Below are 20,443 nucleotides of genomic sequence, written 5' to 3'. Positions count from 1 at the left end.
ACGAGGCCTCGCTGTCACCACTGAGATGAGGATGAGGCCTGCCACCGTTGGGGTCAGTGGCGGGCCTCGTCCATTGCTATCTTCATTCCCCACCCCCGCCACTGTTCCTGGCGTGTGAGAGCCTTTAGAATCCAGCCCCGGTCATTCCTGTTAATCAATTGACAGGACGGCTTAACAAATGGTACTATAGAAAACATGAAATGATAACATGGACTAAAATATCACATAAGTTGGTGTTTATTAACACATCTCATCCAGTAATTTATTAAAATTGTTGTTGAATATAGTCTAGAAAAAATGTTAACAGATACAAACTCTGACATATGATTTCCAATTAAATTAGCCCCTCATTAAACCACCAGTGCTTTATAACATGCACTGATAAGGATATTTCACTAATGAAGAATTTACTTAAAACACTGCATATATGCTATTAATTTAGTTGAATTTTCCATGACTACTGTAAGATGTACAAGTAGAAGAAATCATAATGTTTACAGTTCAAGATTCAACAGCCCTGCCCAAGATGAAGTGCTACAATAATATCAATACATTATTTTTCAATGTTTCTTTAATGGCAGTTACAGGACAGATGTCGAATAGTTTAGAGCCCTATCCCAGGTTGCACATCTATCATACACGTTTGACATTAAGAAAACATTAATAAATGTCTTTCACTGAGATTAGGTTACGAGTTGAGAATACAACAGATCATAACAAATGACTTAGCCTGATGGTTTACACTTGTCTGATATTTCTAGATTTGCAAATTCCAGATTACAAATTAAAATTTAAAGGGAGGAAAAGTCTTATTAAGGCTTAATAAAGTTTTTAACTTCAAAACCTTTACTGCTTAAATCTCTAGTACATTCTTATCGCAAAAAATATGAACTACATGGAAGCAATTTTTTCATAAATTTTGATTTCTATTTTAAGGCAGTCTCTGGATTCCATTCTGGCTTCAATGAAATGTAAAGATCACTAGCAGATATCTTGTGCTGTTGCTTGTGGAGATAGAGACTATGACGGTGGTTTATGAGAAATGTGACAAAATTGAGTGGTTAGTGGTCACATGCTTATTGATTGATTGGTAGAAGTAATCAGTGCAAGCTGGATAGTGGTAACGTCTTCTGATTTGGCTCCTGGCAAAGTTGAGCCAAGTGGATAATGGTAAGATCTTTTCAATTGCACTATATTTCCCAAACAGCATTCAGAAAAACCTATCTGATCTACTTGTGCTTCAGTGCTTAGAATGTTAAACTCGCTAGCACAAGGAGTGGCTGAAATGTAAAGCATAGAGGCATTAAAGAGGAAGCTGGATAAATGCAAGAGGGAGAAAGGAATAGAAGGTCATGCTGATAGGGTTAGATGAAGAGGAGGGGGAGGAGGCTCGTGTAGAGCATAAACCCCGACAGGCATGGGCCGTTGGGCTGTACATTCAAGGTAATTCACATTTCAATTTTGAGATTAACTATACATAAGGCATTTTCATCTATATAAAATATGGACACATGTAAGTTCAGCACCATGTTAGTAATCACTTTCACATCCATTTAGTGGTATAATCAGAAATACCCATCATAAAATTATGTTGCTTTGGATTTTTTGTACATAATTCTAAATTTTATTCATTCATGCCTTTGTTACCTCTAAATTTGACTATTTTGCAACGCACTGCTGACTGGTCTCCCACATTCTACTCTCCATAAACCTGAGGTCCTCTAAAGCTCTGCTGCCTGTGTCTTAACTCACACCAAGTCCTGTTCTCTTCTCTCTTTTGTGCTTGCTGATCTACATTAGCTCCTGGTCAAGCAATGTCTTGATTTTCCAATTCTTATCCTTGTTTTTAAATCCCTCCATAACCTCACCCCTCCCTATCTCTGTAATCTCCTCCAGCCCCACAACCCTCTGAGATAGCTGCACTCCTCTAATTCTGGCCTCTTGTGCCTCCCTGATTTTAATTGTTCTACCATTGGTGGCTGTGTCTTCAGTTGCCTAGGCCCCAAGCTCTGGAATACCCTCCCTACACCTCTCCAACTTGCTTTCCTCCTTTTAAGACACTTCTTAAAAGCTACCCCGTTGACCAAGTTTTTGGACATCTAACCTAACATCTCCTTCTGTGGCTTGCTGTCATACTTTGTTTTAGAATGCTCCTGTGAAGCACCTCGGGACATTTTATTATTTTAATGGTGCTATACAAACATAAGTTGTTGTAATATATGAAATAATGTTTATTTCAACAGGTGATATGCAGACAACAGGCATGAATCCATGTAGGTCAATTGATCACTTCACCCAAATAAAACATAAGGCTGTATGAGCTCCTAGGAAAGAGGAAGATTTCCTCTGTTGTCACATAATGATCCTTCATACTCATGTTTAGTGAACTGAGAAAACCTTTGCTGTCCTGACCCCAACTATCCATTTGTGGGTAACTATGAGCTTACAATTTAAAATTTATAAAGGTAAAACTGCTTTCTGATATTCTGAACAAAAGAGCTTGAAGAAAAAGTTAAAACAAAAGAGAGAAATTTAAATAAAGAAAATATTGCAAGTATAATTTTTGGGGCATGTCCATTGAAATCAGAACCTGTTAATCACATTTCCATATATCTTTGTTCTCTTTGTACTTCTAGAGTGGGAAAGTTTCCTGTAAAAAATTTACCCAATAGTTAAATTCATTGTGGATACAAAACTTTGGCAGAATTTTTCTATGTTGCTTTCAGAATGATTAATGGAAAAGAAAAATGTTAGTTTTATTGAGATTTAGTTTAACTTTTGATCCTCCCTCATTTAAAATTATTCATTAACCAGTTTTAAAAACATTCAGAAATATCCAGTTGCACTAAAAAAGGGAAACTTTTATCATTGCCCCCAGCCCCACACCACCCCAAAGCCGGTGTCAGGAGACCTCAACCATTTTCAAGTTTGGGCCTCATCTGGATGTAGCCAGTGAGCTGTAGGTTAAAAATGGGCTCCGATGTAGCCCACGGTAGCAGCTATGGCATTTTTGTGGGGCCAGGAGGAACACTGCTGGTGTGCAAAAATACCATAACCCACTGTCACCTCTGCACCTTCTGGCCCCACAAAAGTTGTCCCAAAACAATGTTTAAGCCTTTCTGGAGTAGCTCCTGTCAGTCCCTTTAAGGACCACTGGTTAGCCTCTTACTTCCTGGCATGAGTGGACAGAGCACATGCCCAACTGTATCTGAAAATTGAAGATACAAATATTTGCATTCTTAAGTAGCTTCCTGCCTGAAAAAGGCAGTCGTCTTGCTCACCAAATTGACAGGGCAGCCGAAGTGCCCCCTGAATTTTCAATAACCAGCCACCTGTTTTTCAAGTCAGAAATATCTGGATGCGAGTTGAAATTGCCCCCAAAGTGTTATTAAAGAATCACTCCAACCATTTTCTGACTCTGTATGATCTCAGATAGTGGAAGGACCTTACATACTACCTATAAATTGCTCACAGTCCCAAACTACTTATTAGGCAGACAATCCCCGTCAATACAATTTAATTTGTTTGCTAGGATATTACATTTTTATTAAATTACAGTTCATTAGTTTAAAATCAAGCTTAGAGGTTGTTAATTCAGTTTTTGTAAAGAACAATTTCCATTTTAAATCATCAATACCAATCCAATCCTAGATGCCACAATTCTTTTGAACGTTTAGGGTGTCATTTTCAGTTTATCCACCTGGGTGATAAGCTGGAGAAGTGGACTGTTCACTCATTGTAAAACCTACCCAATTTTCACCCCACGGAAATCAATGGGGTGAAAATTGGGCAGATTCTGCAACAAGCAGGCAATTTGCTTTGCAGGTTAACACATGGCGAGTATGTTGAAAATTACCTCAATGTGCTTAGATTCAAAAAAGATTTACTGCAAATTAAAGGTGATAAACAGAAAATCAAGCTGATTTTACAAACATGAACTATAACAGAGTTTTACAAGATAACAAATCAAGCACTGACAGCTCGCGATGCTATACTTATTCTGTATTAGGACACTGCAATGTTCGAAATCCCGGTAATCTGACTTTGCCTTGACTGTAGATCTCCTCATCTGAACCCTGGTTTATACGTTTCACCAGATTCTTCTCAAACATCAATGGGTGGTAAGCACCCATTGTACAGGCCTGGTCTTGGAACCTTTCGTAATAATGGCAGAGATCTGTTCGTCTCCTTGAGGGCAGAAATTCATAAACATCCGTTTGGTCGCAAATAGTCATCATTAATAGGATACCTGTGAATGAAAAAAGACATTATCTGATAGTGAATGTGCAAGTGGAGGAGGAAGAAACCAACAGATGAGGCTATGTTCCAGGTAAATCAAGAGGTAATAACAGGATAACATGTGTAAAGGAACAGTAACCATGGAGAAGTATACATAGTACAACTCTATCTTCTCGGATAACTTTTGTGGAGGTTGGTTTTAAATCAGACTTATTACTTATATGCAGGATGTCTTACTTAAAAATACCACTGACTACCATGTCACACAAAGGGGAATGTTGCTACACAGATCAGACTAAACAGACAGCACTGATGCAATGCAGGAGTTTAATGTCTTCAGTGGCTGGGCAGAATCCAGTGTAGAAGATCAACTCCCTTTCTAGAGCCCAACCAATTTTCATTCTATTGCTTTTAGGTCATTCAAGTCACAATTAAAAACTCACTCAACATGTTTGCAACAGGACCTATTCAATGAGCTATCACACTGCCAAATCCCTTCCCTTACTTTCATGTTTCATGTTACTGATGAGAGGACGGCCTCGCTGTAGCTATCAGACATGTCAAGAAGTACTCAATCCACAATATTTCCTGCTTTCAGCTGCAAATGACAGAGAACCATTCTTAGTTCAGCTTTGCCAACACTGGCGATTCACTTGTAACTTTCTCTTGTTTACCACTGCTCACAGTTCACGCAGGAAATAGAAACCTGCTGAAAGTTACATCATTTAAATGGTCCATGTGACTCGCAAGCATGTAAGCAAAGAAGCTTCAATTTTTTTTTTTATTTGTTTCATGGGATATGGGTATCGCTGGGAAGACCAGCATTTGTTGGCCATCCCTAATTGCCCTTAATAACTGAATGGCTTGCTAGGCCATTTCAGAGGGCAGTTAAGAGTCAACCACATTGCTATGGGTCTGTAGTTGCATGTAGGCCAGACCAGGTAAGGATGGCAGATTTGCTTCCCTGAAGGACATGAATGAATGAGATGGGTTTTTATGACAATAGATGATAGTTTCATGGCACCATTACTGAAATTAGCTTTTAATTCCAGATTTTTATTAATTAATTGAATTTAAATTCCACCACCCTGGGCCTCTGGATTACTAGTTCAGTGACATGACCGCTACGTAACCGTCTTCCCCAGGCCTTGCAATTGTGAACAACAGGTGCTGCACCCCACTGACTATCTTACTTGATTTAAATTACAATTACATCAATTGCTGTAAGATTTACTGATACTCATCAGAATAAAATTTACAAAGTACAATGTAAAACGTCCCTTCCAATAGAGTAACTCATTTCAGTGCCATAAAACTCCCTGAACAGCTGATGAGATCATTCACGAGACACTTGGAGTAATGTATTTCAATTGCAAAAAAAAAAAATCAGCAAACCCATTTTAAATTCTATCAATTTTTCCCTCAACTTTGGCGACTGGAGAAAATTTGTCCTCTGACCACACCAATAATGTGACAGGTTATTGAAATAATGGCTCAATAATGTGCCACTTGATTGGCAGAAAACCTAGCCTTTGAAATCAGTCTGAAGCAGATGTCAATCTTGGAAGATGTGACTCTCAGCTCTAGTATAGATAGTGGGATTACTAGTTCAGTGACATCACCACTACGTAACCATCTTTCTCATGGGGAAGCCTTGCAATGGTAGGAAAGCTGCATAATTAAATGAACAATCAGATTGTTGTAATCATTTTTAAAAGAGGAGGGCAACGTTGCAATCAATGATCTAAGTGTATTGATGAACTTGAAGAGTTTGCATGTGAGGTTAGATGCAGGGATTATGATATGAAAATGCTGATAGAAATGATCCAGAATCAAATTGGACTTGCATTTAAGCTTGGCAAGTTCTGGAGAAAAATATGACCACCTTTAAAAGAGGTTATTCATGCTCTATTACATCATATTGCTCATTATTGTCACATTGTATATTTTCCTTATTTGTTTTTCATGGGACATGGGCATCGCTGGCAAGGCCAGCATTTGTTGCCCATCCCCAATTACCCTTGATAATCTTATAGACATGCTACAGAATGAAATCAGTAAGCAGAAAATAATTTTTCTCTTCAAATATCTGATGTTTAGCATAAATCTTTTGTATGGGTGAATAGAATTTAGCTGCATTGATGCTGTCAGCACTGCCAGGATATCCTCACTGAATTTCAAAGGGAGTAGGATCGGAGATAGGGATGCAGCACTGGACTTGCAACTGCACATTGTTCAGTATAGCTCCCTGATTGGAGCACAAGATAAGTGAATTTAGCCAACAATGTATAATCATAGAAAGTTAAGGCACAGAAAGAGGCCACTTGGCCCATCGTGTCTGTGCCGGCTGAAAAACGATCCACCCATTCTAATCCCACCTTCCAGCATTTGGTTCATAGCCCTGCAGATTACGGCACTTGAGCTGCATATCCAGACTCCTTTTGAATGGGTTGAGGGTTTCTGCCTCAACTACCCTTTCAGGCAGTGAGTTCCAGACCCCCATCACCCTCTGGGTGAAAAAGCTTTTCCTCATCTCCCCTCTAATCTTTCTACCAATCACTTTAAATCCATGCACCCGAGTCACCGACCTCTCTGCGAAGGTAAATTGGCCCTTCACCTCCACTCTATTCAGGCCCCTCAAAACTTTGTACATTTCAATCAGATTTCCTCTCAGCCTTCTCTTTTCCAAGGAGAACAACCCCAACCCTAATGTACAAGGCAGAAAGGGGTAGATTTTAACTTTCGGGTGAAACCCACCCACCATCTGCCAGATAAAAATAGAAAATGCTGGAAATGCTCAGCAAGTCTGGCAGCATCTGTGGAGAGAAAAACAGAGTAATGTTTCAGGTCGATGACCTTTCATCAGAACTGGGAAAAGTTAGAGATGTAATAGGTTTTAAGCAAGTGAAAGGGGGGAGGGGTAAAAAGAAAAGGGAAGGTCTGTGATAGGGTGGATGGCAGGAGAGATTAAAAGGTTGATGTTGAGAAGCCAAAGGGTGTGGTAAAGGGACGAGTAAAGAAACAAAATACGTGTTTATGGAGATGTGAATGGCAGAATCAAGAACCGTTGCTGTCCGAAAGAAAGAAAGAAAAACATGAGAGTAAAACCAAACTTGTAAAGGAAAAGGAAGCAAGTATAATTTTTGGGGCATGTCCATTGAAATCAGAACCTGTTAATCATATTTCCATATATCTTTGTACTTCTAGAGTGGGAAAGTTTCCTGTAAGAATTTACCCAATAGTTAAATTCATTGTGGATACAAAACTTATGCAGAATTTTTCTCTGTTGCTTTCAGAATGATTAATGGAAAAGAAAAGTGTTAGTTTTATTGAGATTTAGTTTAACTTTTGATCCTCCCTCATTTAAAATTATTCATTAACCAGTTTTAAAAACATTCAGAAATATCCAGTTGCACTGAAAAAGGGAAACTTTTATCATTGCCCCCAGCCCCACACCACCCCTAGTTGTAGGTAGGTGGTAGGAGAATGGTGGGGATGTGGTAGGGAATATGGGATTAATGTAGGATTAGTATAAATGGGTGGTTGTTGGTCGGCACAGATTCGGTGGGCCGAAGGGCCTGTTTCAGTGCTGTATCTCTCTGACTGTAAGGGAAAATCATGTTTAACTAACTTGCTGGAGTTTTTTGAAGAGGTCAGAGAGGGTTGATGAGGGCATTGCAGTTGATGTGGTGTACATGGACTTCCAAAAAGCGTTTGATACAGTGCCATACAACAGACGTGCGAGCAAAGTTATAGCTCATGGAATAAAAGGGACGGTAGAAACATGGCTACGGAGTTGGCTGAATGACAGGAAACAAAGAGTAGTGGTTAATGGATGTTTTTCGGGCTGGAGGAAGGTTTGTAGTGGAGTTCCCCAGGGATTAGTGTTGGTATCCTTGCTTTTCCTGATCTATATTAATGACCTAGACCTCGGTGTACATGGCACATTTTCAAAGTTTGTGGATGATATGAAACCTGGAAACATTGTGAACTGTGAGGACGATAGTATAGAACCGCAAAAGGACATAGACAAGTTGGTGGAATGAGCAGACAGTTGGCAGATGAAGTTCAATGCAGAGAAATGTGAACTGATTCATTTCGGTAGGAAGAACATGGAGAGACAATATAAAATAAAGGGTACAATTCTAAAGGGGATGCAGGAACAGAAGGACCTGGTGGTATATGTGCATAGGTCATTGAAGGTGGCAGCACAGCTTGAGAGCACAATTAATAAAGCATACAGTATCCTCGGCTTTATTAATAGGGGCATAGAGTACAAGAGCAAGGAGGTTATGTTGAACTTATATAAGACACAAGTTCGGCCTCAGCTGGAGTATTGTGTCCAGTTCTGGGCGCCGCACTTTAAGAAAGATGTGAGGGCATTGGAGAGAGTACAGAAAAGATTCACAAGATTTGGCTCCAGAGATGAGGAACTTCAGTTATGAAGATAGATTGGAGAAGTTAGGACTGTTTTCCTTGCAGAAGAGAAGGCTGAGAGGTGATTTGCTAGAGGTATTCAAAATCATGAGTCTAGACAGAGTACATATGGACAAACTGTTCCCACTCGTGAAAGGATCGAGAACGAGGGGGCACAGATTTAAGGTAATGGGTAAGAGAAGCAAAAGCGACACGAGGAATAACTTTTTCACACAGTGAATGGTTAAGGTCTGGAATGCACTGCCTGTGGAGGCAGGTTCAATTGAAGCATTCAAAAGGGAATTAGACTGTTATCTGAAAAGGAAGAATGTGCAGGGTTACGGGGAGAAGGCAGGGGAATGGCACTAAGTGGAGAGCCGGTGCAGACATGATGGGCCGAATGGCCTCTTCAGGCACTGTAACAATTCTGTGAATTACTGTCTGAATATAGAAAGCTGAATTTGCGCGGATGATAACTCCATTAGCCTTCTTGCCTAAGGCACAAATTAAAATGACAATGATTTGCTGCTGGTTATCAATTGTACATAGTCCATTAATCCCCTAACTAGAAATCAATGATTGAGCTTGCTACCGGTTTGAAATCAGTAGTTCAAGAATTAATTTGCAGCCAGCAACACCACTGATTGGCTGTAACTACAGTCTCAGGGCCATGCGAGAACTTTGTGCATATCGACTCACACACATATGTAGGACTCCATTCTCAACACAGAATTCAAACGTTCTATGAGGATAAGCAGGAGTGATCTCTGAATATCATTATGAAGTGCTCACTTAGTGGCTGCCAACTAAGAGTTTAAAAAACATTGCTGTCATTGCACCCAGCCCCACCCCCCACCGATCCACTCATTCCCAACTCCCAAGCTCCCTGTTGAGGAACGAAAAAAAAAAAAAGCAGCTCACCTAAAATATTCAAATGAGGCTCAAGGCCTAATTTAGGGCAGACCTTGGGTCTCCCGATTGGCACACCCACTGCCTGCATAAGAAAGGGTCAGATGCACTTCCACCCCATACAGTCACTTTTTCATTTCTAACGACGAGCCTCAGCCATCAGGAAGCACAGTGGGATAACACAGGCACACTCTTCATGATTTTCTGTCCATTTAAAATTAGTGAATGTAAAATCAAAAGGAATAGGCCTGAATTTTCCTGATAAAACGCTGAGTGGACCCAGCTCCCCACTGAAGGGCAGCCTCTGCATAATTAGTCCGAGGGTATTATTATTCAATTTACAGCCTCCGGCTTAAGCTTGGTAAAGGCCTGGAGAAAGTTACCTACCCATCCTTTCTCCAGGATAATGATGCATGTATTGGATAAGATTAACTTACAATATGTGGGGAACCAAAGGAAAAGTGCGCAACTTTTGTTTAAAAAAAAATCCATGATGTTGAATCTCTTTTCTTGTAAACTATGGAATTATGATTGCTTTTGGTTCAAAGTCTTTTAACTATAGTTGAATATTTCCACCTACTGGTCAGAAATTCTAAAATATTTTAATGTAAGCTTATTTTTCACTAAATTAAGTTGTTTTTATGAACCAATGTACTTTGAAAGAGGCCATAATACAGAACACGGGCCAGGGATGGGGCTATACAGTTTTTATTATTCATTCTGATGATGTGGACATTTTCCATCCCTATATGCCCTTAGAAAGTGACAGTGAGCCGCCTTCTATTTGATACAACTAAGTCCTTGCTAGACCACTTCAGAGGGCAGTTAAGAGCCAACCATGTTGATGTGGGACTGGTGTGGGACATATAAGCCCGGCCAAGTAAGCACAACAATAACAATTTGTATTTATATAGCATCTTTAACATAATACCTCCCAGAGCACTTTACAGGAGTGTTATAAGCAAAGTTTGAGACTAAGCCACAAAAACAGATATTAGGGCAGATGACCAAAAGCTTGGTCAAAGCTTGGTTTTAAGGAGTATCTTAAAGAAGGAAAGAGAGGTAGAGAGGCGAAGAGGTGTAGCAAGTGAATTCCAGAGCTTGGGGCCTAGGCAACTGAAGGCACGGACACCAAGGGTGGAGTCATTAAAATCGTGGATGCTCAAGAGACCAGAATTAGAGGAACACAGATATGAGGGTTACCAGGCTGCAGGAGATCACAGAGAAAGGGAGGGGAGAGGCAATGGAGGAATTTGAAAACAAGGATGAGAACTTTAAAATCGAGGCACTGACTAACTTTTTTTATTTTTTTTTATTCATTCATGGGGTTTGGGCATCACTGGCCAGACCAGCATTTATTGCCCATCCCTAATTGCCCTTGAGAAGGTGGTGGTGAGCTGCCTTCTTGAACTGCTGCAGTCCATGTGGGGTAGGTATACCCACAGTGCTGTTAGGAAGGGAGTTCCAGGATTTTGACCCAGCGACAGTAAAGGAATGGCGATATAGTTCCAAGTCAGGATGGTGTGTGTCTTGGAGGGGAACTTGTAGGCGGTGGTGTTCCCATGTATTTGCTGCCCTTGTCCTTCTAGTTGGTAGAGGTCGCTGGTTTGGAAGGTGCTTTCTAAGGAGCCTTGGTGCATTGCTGCAGTGCATCTTGTAGATGGTACACACTGCTGTCACTGTGCGTCGGTGGTGGAGGGAGTGAATGTTTGTAGATGGGATGCCAATCAAGCAGGCTGCTTTGTCCTGGATGGTATCCAGCTTCTTGAGTGTTGTTGGAGCTGCACCCATCCAAGCAAGTGGACAGTATTCCATCATACTCCTGACTTGTGCCTTGTAGATGGTGGACAGGCTTTGGGGAGTCAAGAGGTGAGTTACTCGCCACAGGATTCCTAGCCTCTGACCTGGTCTTGTAGCCACGGTATTTATATGGCTACTCCAGTTCTGTTTCTGGTCAATGGTAGCCCCTCGGATGTTGATAGTGGGGGATTCAGCGATGGTAACGCCATTGAATGTCATGGGGAGATGGTTAGATTAGCTCTTGTTGGAGATGGTCATTGCCTGGCACTTGTGTGGCGTGAATGTTACTTGCCACTTATCAGCCTGGATATTGTCCAGGTCTTGCTGCATTTCTACACGGCCTGCTTCAAAATCTGAGGAGTCACGAATGGTGCTGAACATTGTGCAATCATCAACGAACATCCCCACTTCTAACCTTGTGATTGAAGCGAGGTCATTGATGAAGCAGCTGAAGATGGTTGGGCCTAGGACACTACCCTGAGGAACTCCTGCAGTGATGTCCTGGAGCTCAGATGACTGGCCTCCAACAACCACAACCATCTTCCTTTGCACTAGGTATGACTCCAGCCTGCAGAGGGTTTCCCCCCTGATTCCCATTGACCTCAGTTTTGCTAGGGCACCTTGATGCCATACTCGGTCAAATGCTGCCTTGATGTCAAGGGCAGTCACTCTCACCTCACCATTGTTCCATGAGATGTAGGCATCGCTAGCAAGGCAAGCATTTGTTGCCCATCCCTAATTGTCCTTGAACTGAATGGCTTGCTAGGCCTTTGAGGGCAGTTAAGAGTCAACCACATTGCAGTGTGTCTGGAGTCACATGTTGGCCAGACTATGTAAGGGTGGCAGATTTCCTTGCCTAAAGGATATTAGTGAACCAGATGGGTTTTTACAGCAATTAATGCTAGTTTCATGGCACCAGTACTGAGACTAGCTTTCACTTCCAGATTTCGATTAACTAATTGAATTTTACTAATTAATTGATTTTTAAAAACTCTACCAGCTGCTGTGGTGAGATTTGAACTCCTGTCCCCAAGGCATTGGCCTGGGCCTCTGGATTATTAGTCCAATGACATTACCACTACGCTATCATCTCCCTGTCATTAATTGGACCAATGTAGGTCAACGACGACAGAGGTGATGGGTAAACGCAATTTGGCACATGTTCAGACATGGACAGCAGAGTTTGGAATGAGCTCAAGTTAATGGAAGGTAGAATGTTAGAAGCCAGCCAGGAATGCATTGCAATAGTCAAGTCTGGAGATAACAAAGACATGGATGGAGGTTTCAGCAGCAGATGAGCTGAGGCAGGGGTGAGAGTTGGAGAAGGGCAGGTTTCCTTCTCTAAAGGACATTAATGAGCCAGTTGGGTTTATTCCACAAAGTGACAGCTTCATGGTCACTTTATGAATAGTACTATTACAATATACTAAATTTACTGGTAATGCTATTGTCCTGATTATCAGACCTGTACTCATTGCTAGCAAGGTTCTACCCTGCCAACAAAGCTTCGCAATTTCAGCACGAGAGATGTTGAGCGATCTTTTCCACCATACTTATTTCGAGATCCTACAGTGACATTCCCTTGGACATCCTCCAAGAAACGGACAAGTGCAGTACCATGGATTTGCAGGGTTTTTTTTTAATGTGGAAATTGTTTGGTAATATGCTATTTAGAAGAAAAAAGTGACCCTGATTTTTTAAAATGCGCTCACATCTGTAACTTCTGGCAGTTCTTGAGGTTGAGTTTCACCAAAATACTCCAAGTTTATTGTGTGCATATGCCAATACATACTTGGGTGAAGTTTCAGGCACTTGCAAGCAACATTTGGTTGTCTATTTTGCTTGTTCCTGTAGGTAGAATTTAATTGCAATTTTTCATTTTTAATTTATCTCTTTCACTAGTAAAATTCAATTTTTTCCCATCTTCAATTTCAACTTGAGGATTATCTTGCTGTCATCTATTCTGTTTCTCTGTTACTGCATTGTTTTGTTTTGTTCCAATTTCAGTTTATCCGATCATTAACATTTGGTTCTTCCTCATTTCACTTTTCTGCCATGTTTCTCTCATCCATCAGCATGTCTGTAAATAATTTCAGGTGTTGGGCCATCTTTTATTATGATTTAGTTTTTACCCAATCTAGTTTCTGACAACTCCAATTCCTTGGCCTTTCATCATTCCAACTCATTGATCAAGCCACTGATCAGTTTCTTGTCTTGATATGGATGAATAATTTGAAAGAATAAATAGTTCTGCTTAGTTTGCTGATTTAATTCATGAAATGGAAAGTAGTAAGTGACTGAACAAATGAGGGGACAGCTTGTGACCATAAACCCTTCCCTAAACCAAAATGTAAAGTGAATATTGCTAGGGCCTGGCTTAGTTTCTCGCAATGTAGACAAGTACTGGGCTAGAAATTCAACATTATTAATGATGACAAATCTGACAGTGGGATAACTTGCCCCCAATCTGCCTATGTGCCTGGACCACTGCTAAATTTAGCCAGGGTCAATTTTTAGACGGCAATGGTGATGACCTGAAATAAGTGCTAGTTTCATTTCAATATTGAAATAGAAACATAGAAAAAATTCGGCCCTTCGAGCCTGCACCACCATTCAATACGATCATGGATGATCATCCAAACTGAGGCTCCTGTGCCTATTTCTGGACCTGTTTGTGAAACTGGTTAAATGTTTTCAGGCTATGGAGTCAGGAGGAGTAGGAGTACTCATTAAGACTGCAGCTGCTGCCAGCTCACACTTGCACCTCACATGCAGACAACATTATCAGCTCAAACATCTTTACTGTAGTGCAAATTTTCCCTGCCACTCAATTTAAGGGATAGCGAGACAAATCGCAGAGTAAACCATCCCTTCTTTAAAAAAAAATCAGAAACCTAGATGAAAATGCAAGGTCCACAAGGCAAGATATCACCAGAGTTGAAAAGTAAAGGACAGAAGAAATGTAAATCACGTGCTGCTCAGGTAAATGCAAAGCTTTGGAGACAGAGTTCCATAGTTACAGAATCTGAGTCTGCCCTTAAACCAGCCCATGAGTTTATGGACAGAATCTTCAGCAGCTTTAGCTTAATCTCTAGATACCTCCGCCAAGCCTTTTCCTTACTACTCCTTTTTACGCTTTTTAAGGTCTCTCCAAAACCTACTTTTTTTCAACCATCTCTCTTAATTCTTCTAGCAGTCCTCAGTATCCACTTTCCTCAATAAATCACTTGGAATATTTATTTTACTAGAGGTTCCATACAAAGTGATATATAGGGATATTTTGGGCAGATAAAAATCATAGGCCTACTTTAATATACCCTTTCAAATCACCTGTCATTTTCCACCATCAGAGTGTTACCAATTAAGCCAAACATCAGTATTCTTGCCTCTAAGTCAATGGGTTGTGGATTCCAGAACAAGTTCAGGGTCTGAGCAAATATTCTGGACTGACCCTACGGTGTCTTGCCAGAGTAGCACTCTTTTGAATAAGACATTAGATTGAGGCCCTGCCTGCCTGCTCAGGCGGATGTAAAAGATTCTCTGGTGCAGTTCACAGATGAGCAAAGAGTTTTCCTGATGTTCTGACCAATATTAATTTCTCAAACACCACCACTAACAATAGAATAACTGGTCATTTATCTAATTTGCTGTCTGTACAATTTGTCAGCCAGATTTCCTACATCACATGACTTCACTTCAAAAGGAATCCATTGGTTGTGAAGTGCTTTCAGACATCTTGGAAACATGATTAGGAGAAAGTTCTCCATTCTTACTCGGTTTCTGGGACTAATTGCCTGGCACTATGCTTCCAAATATGAATTCATCTAATCATAGAAAACTTACGACACAGAAGGGTTCCATTCAGCCAATCATATCTGTGCTGGTTGACAAAGAGCTACCCAGCCTAATCCCACTTTCCTGCACTAGGTTCGTAGCCCTGCAGGGCACTGCTCTTCAAGTAGTCCTTTTTAAATGTGGGTGAATCCTTTTTTGTAAATCTGCCATTGTTTTCTAATCCAGCACCTCCATTAGTAATCTGTTCCAAAATTATGTTCCTATACTTAATTAAAAATAAACCTGCCTAAATTTCCTATTTTCTTAAATTTAATCTAAGTGCCCAAAAGGAGAACTTTCTGGATCCAATTGTGCATAGCAATGAAAATTTGCAAGTTCTCTATCAAGTTCTGACTCTTCCTCCTCTTCTATAGAGGGTAAAGTCCCAGCTTAGACAATCTTTCCTCATAGATCAGGTTTCTAAGGTCAGACCTCATTGCCTTCCTCAGAACTCCTTCCAATAATCCTACAGCTTTCCTGTACTAGAGGTGAAAACTGAAGGCAGCACTCCAGACTCCAACATTACCTCATTTGACTTGCACATCCTTAGCCATACATCCCAACATTTCAGTTGCTTTTCTCACCACTTGCAAACATTGAACTTGTGGTTATAAACAACCTATCTACCAAAACCCCTCAAACTCTTTTCCACTGTTACTTCAAGTATGTTGCTATTTAATTGGCATTTGCCATTTTAAAATGTTGAGACTGCTCATCAGTTTTCAACATTTATCCCTCCCACCACAAATAGTCTTTAAAAGAGAATTAAATTGGTTGAATTTATTCCAATATTCTTTACTCTGAACACAAAAATAAACAACACCGAAGTAAATCCCTTGTCACCTCATATTGATATATGTAAGTGTATGTATATAATATATATAGCAACCTACAGCTGTCAAGAAAAGTTATCTTACCTCACGTAAAATAGCATGGCACAAAACAAAAAAATGATCTCCTAACCAATAACAATTATATTATTGAAGCACGCGAAGTCAGCCACATTGCTGGAGACTCTTCACTCACCCATTAGCCCAGAGGAAGGAGGATTGCGCTGAATGTCTTCAGCTGTGTTCTCCTGCAAGATGTTCCAAAGCTGCCATTGCATCTTGGGGTTTATAATGTAGAAGGGCTGGTCTGGATTCTCTTGACGATATCTTTTGTAATTCTCAAAGAATTCATAGTCTGGGTGTTTGAACCACTGGGGGATAAAAGTAAATGCATAAATGTTGAATACAGTGATGTCTGATGGCACTTGCTTTCCTTTTCTTCATTGACAAAATTATTGTTGGAGTTTAAATAAGAGTTGTGCCATTCTGAGGTACTCACTGAAGTCCTGCCATAGCTGAGTATTCTGTTAAAATACAGCAGATATAAGCCCATTACAAAATTGTTATAAGGAAGCCACTATTTAACCTTCACCTAAGAAGAAACACAGTTGATGCTTTAAGCAATGAAAGGTCACCGACCTGAAATGTTAACTCTGTTTCTCTCTCTCCATAAATGCTGCCTGACCTGTTGAATATTTCCAGCATTCTGTACTCCTCATTGCAGAATAAGTGCTGCATGCATGAATACTCACTTGTGCACAGGACACAATGCTAACATCAATAATAAAGGCATGACTGGGGAGCCAGCAACAATGCAAATTCACCTGAGCAGAGTAAAAGTGTAGCTCTGGTCTATCCCTCTACTGCATACTCGGAAGTTGAGAACCACCACACAGGCGAGAATGTGTTCCATAGATGCATCGTAATACAGATAGATATGCTGATAAAACAACGTATTTGTAACCATGCCTATCATTGAGAAGATACTTATGACAGTAGCCCAAATTGGAATATGAATTTCCAAAATGCTCTTAGCAATAATTTCTTTTCCGGCATACCCATTGTAAAGGAGTAATTGTTACTGCAGTGGCACACTATCCCCTGCTTATCATGCAAATGGTTGCAAGTTTCAATCCATAAATCATGGAACTGCTCATGGAAACCTTTTGCAAATAGAATCATATAATAGTTACAGCACAGAAAGAGGCCAGTTGGTCTGTGCCACTCCTTGGCCTTTTCCCCATAGCGTGCAAATTTTCTTCTCTTCAGATAGGTATCCAGTTCTCTGTTGAATGCCTTGATTGAATCTGTCTCCACCACACTCTCAGGCAGGACATTCCAGATCCTAACCACTCACTGTGTGAAAAAAAGCAGTTTTCCTCATGTCATTGTTGCTGCTTTTGCCAATCATCATAAATCGGTGTCTTCTGGTTCTGGATCCTTTGGCCAATGGGAACCGTTACTCCCCATCTACCCTTTCCAGAACCCTCATGATTTTGAACACCTGTATCAAATCTCCCCTTAATCGTCTCATCTCTTAGGAGAACAGACCCAGCTTCTCTAACCCATGTAACTGAAGTTCCTCATCCCAGGGACCATTCTTTTGAATCCTTTCTGCATCCTCTCTAATGCCTTAACATCCTTCCAAAAGCATGGTGCCCAGAACTGGACGCAATGTTCCAGTTGAGGCCGACCCAGTGCTTTATACAGGTTTATCATAACATCCTCGTTATGTTCCTCAACGTCCTGATTTCTAAAGCCCTGGATCCCACATGCTTTATTAACCACTTTCTCAACCTGCCCTGCAACCTCCAATAATTTGTGCACATATACCCCCAGTTCCCTCTGCTCCTGCATCCCCTTTAGAATTGTACAATTTATTTTGCCTCTTCTCATTCTTCCTACCAAAATGAATCACTTCATACTTTCCTGAATTAAATTTCATCTGCCACTTGTCCGGCCATTCCACCAGCCTCTCTAAGTCCTCTTGAAGTTTCTCACTATTCTCCACGGAGTTCACAATACTTCCTAGTTTTGTGTCATCGCAAATTTTCAAATTGTGCCCTGTCTAGGTCATTAATATATATCAAGGAAAGCAGGGTCACAACACTGACCCCTGGGGAGCCATACTATATATGTTCCTCCATTCCGAAAAACAACCGTTTACAACTACTCTCTGCTTCCTGTCACTCAGCCAATTCTGTATCCATGCTTTTATTACAAAATAGAAAGACTGGCTCAGAGTCCTTCCTGTCAGATTCCCTTCCCAGTCAATGGTTTTCTCCTCAGCTTGTACCTTTGTTCAACTCCCTTATTGCTATTACTGGTTGTGGGAGGATAGCTAGTACATACTCTGCACCATCTCTGCTTTCAAGGTGGCAATAGAAAAAGCTGGCATTCGCACTTTACTTTGTTTGTGAAGTTTTAAACCAAAAAAAAAATGGAATTACCTTAACTACATCTACAGTCATTTACCATGAAGGCACAGGAGTGCAGGGTAGAATGGAGCTTACACACAGCAAGTCCTGGCCTGTTCTGTGAATGGTCTGTCTTGTTGCCAATCATAAAACATACTGCAAGTTGTAGGCACAAATGTATGCTGGGAATTGTAATGCTGCAATATGTAAAGTCTCTTTATTGAAGACTGATGTCTTCAGAAATCCCCATCAACTGAAGACTGAGAATTGCCACATAAGCACAGGCTTCAAACAGAACATACTGTTAGAGACATTTTGACAAACAAAAAATAATATAGCTACTTTTAATCATTTTATTGTAAATATTGTATTTTTAATACCTAATTTCTAATAGTAAGATCACAGCTCAGTGGAGCACCAGCGTTGGTGATCAGAAAGGATCTTCTAAAATAATGTTGACTTATTTTTTGGTCTTAGCTCCTTTTTATGGATATAGAAGCAAGTTGATCTGTGGCTCAGAACAGCTCAAGAAGATATCTTGAAAGTATAGAATGTAGAATACAAGAGGTGTTTGTTAGAATTTTTGATGTATATTGGTACCTGGGAGTGCTGTTGTATGCTTATAAGATCCTATACACAGTTCTCCAAGACACACAAAGTCGTGAAGGCCATTTTGGTCTTTTGTCAAGCATGGTTCCAATGCAGGGTTAAGTTTGTGGTCTATAAACATAACTCCTTCATTGGTCAGAACTCCTAGGCATGCATGAGAAGGGATCTCTCTGATCCGCATGCAAATCTAGAACAAAAATTTTCTGTTGGATTTGTGGCAGAGTTAGACCCAGGTCTGACTACATCCATGAAAAGGTGACAATTAAGCAAAATGATTCAGCCTCAACGCAGTTCTGAGTAAGTCGAATTCCATGAAGCAAAATTCACTTTAATGTTCCACAAATGTACAAGAATCCAATTAAAAGAGCCTTAAAATTTGAATAGAATATTTCTGCTATCACAGTACTTTAGGTGATCTTCTGGTGTTGGTTAAAATGCATCAGAGATGTCTTTGAACTGTTACAAGTAATCAGAAACTGCTTGATTCAAACACTGAATTCAAGGAGATGTTCCTTTCTTTTAACATATATCATCCTTCAATTTGATGAGCAGAAGATGACATTTAAATTGATTTTACGGCCGGTTTTCTTCTCCAAGACCTACTGGGGGACTATCAGTTGCAACATAACCCATGTGAGGGGTATAGGTGTGCTTCATGCCTATCCCTGGCCCACTCTACTCTTACTGCTGGTATTTACGGCTTTCTGACTGCTGTTGAAGTGCAGCAGCCAGCAGGCCACTAGGCCTCAAGATCATGCTGGGCAGGAGGAGAAATAGGTCACCAATCTCTTCTCTTGGATCTTTGCGCTGCTCCTGGGACCCCTGCAAATCGTCCAGTTCATGGTGTAAGCAGCACCACCAAGTTTATTGGCGTATCCCTACATGTGGGAATGCTATCCTCCCACCTCACTAATAATTATTCTGGGCTTGTACCTACTCCAGTTAGGAGGAGCTGCAGAAATCCCAGAGTAGTATTGGGGGTGGGGGTGGGGGAGCGCAGTCAAAGACCCAGTAAAATTAGTTTATGCCACCATTTCCTATTCTCTGCAACTGGAACTGCTTTCCTCAGGTACAGCAAAGAGGAAAATGAAGATATTGTGTAAATGGGCATCCCCACCCTCTGAAAGATTGACTTGCACTATAAATGCATGCAAGTCTTCACTGAGGAAGATACAAGAAATCTCCCAGAATTAGAGATCCACGGGATTAGGGGGGGATGAGGAATTGAAGGAAATTAGTGCTAATAAGGCGGCTGCATTGGAGAAATTAATGGGGCTGAAGGTTGATAAGTCCTCGGGACCTGATATTCTACATCCCAGAGTGTTGAAAGAGGTAGCTATGGAGATAGTGGATGCATTGGTGATCATCTTCCAAAATTCTAGAGATTCT

General features: G+C 40.6%; 1 protein-coding gene across 11 annotated transcripts in view; it reads right to left on the bottom strand.

The window, feature by feature from the left end:
• Positions 1-221: 221 nt before the first annotated feature.
• Positions 222-20,443, bottom strand: part of LOC137375220 (beta-galactoside alpha-2,6-sialyltransferase 1-like) — a 152,586-nt gene continuing 132,364 nt past the window's right edge. For all 11 annotated transcript variants that reach the window (XM_068042052.1, XM_068042044.1, XM_068042055.1 and 8 more), the window contains 2 exons: positions 16,225-16,399; positions 222-4,249 (listed from right to left, as the gene is read on the bottom strand). In XM_068042052.1, coding sequence (XP_067898153.1) covers positions 3,996-4,249; positions 16,225-16,399 — 429 coding nt within the window. In that variant the 3' untranslated portion in view covers positions 222-3,995. The remainder of the gene's footprint in view (positions 4,250-16,224; positions 16,400-20,443) is intronic.

Source organism: Heterodontus francisci, chromosome 11 (assembly GCF_036365525.1).
Source record: "Heterodontus francisci isolate sHetFra1 chromosome 11, sHetFra1.hap1, whole genome shotgun sequence".
NCBI lineage: Eukaryota > Metazoa > Chordata > Chondrichthyes > Heterodontiformes > Heterodontidae > Heterodontus > Heterodontus francisci.
The sequence above is the reverse complement of the archived record's forward strand: the minus strand, read 5'-3'. Positions and strand labels throughout refer to the sequence as shown.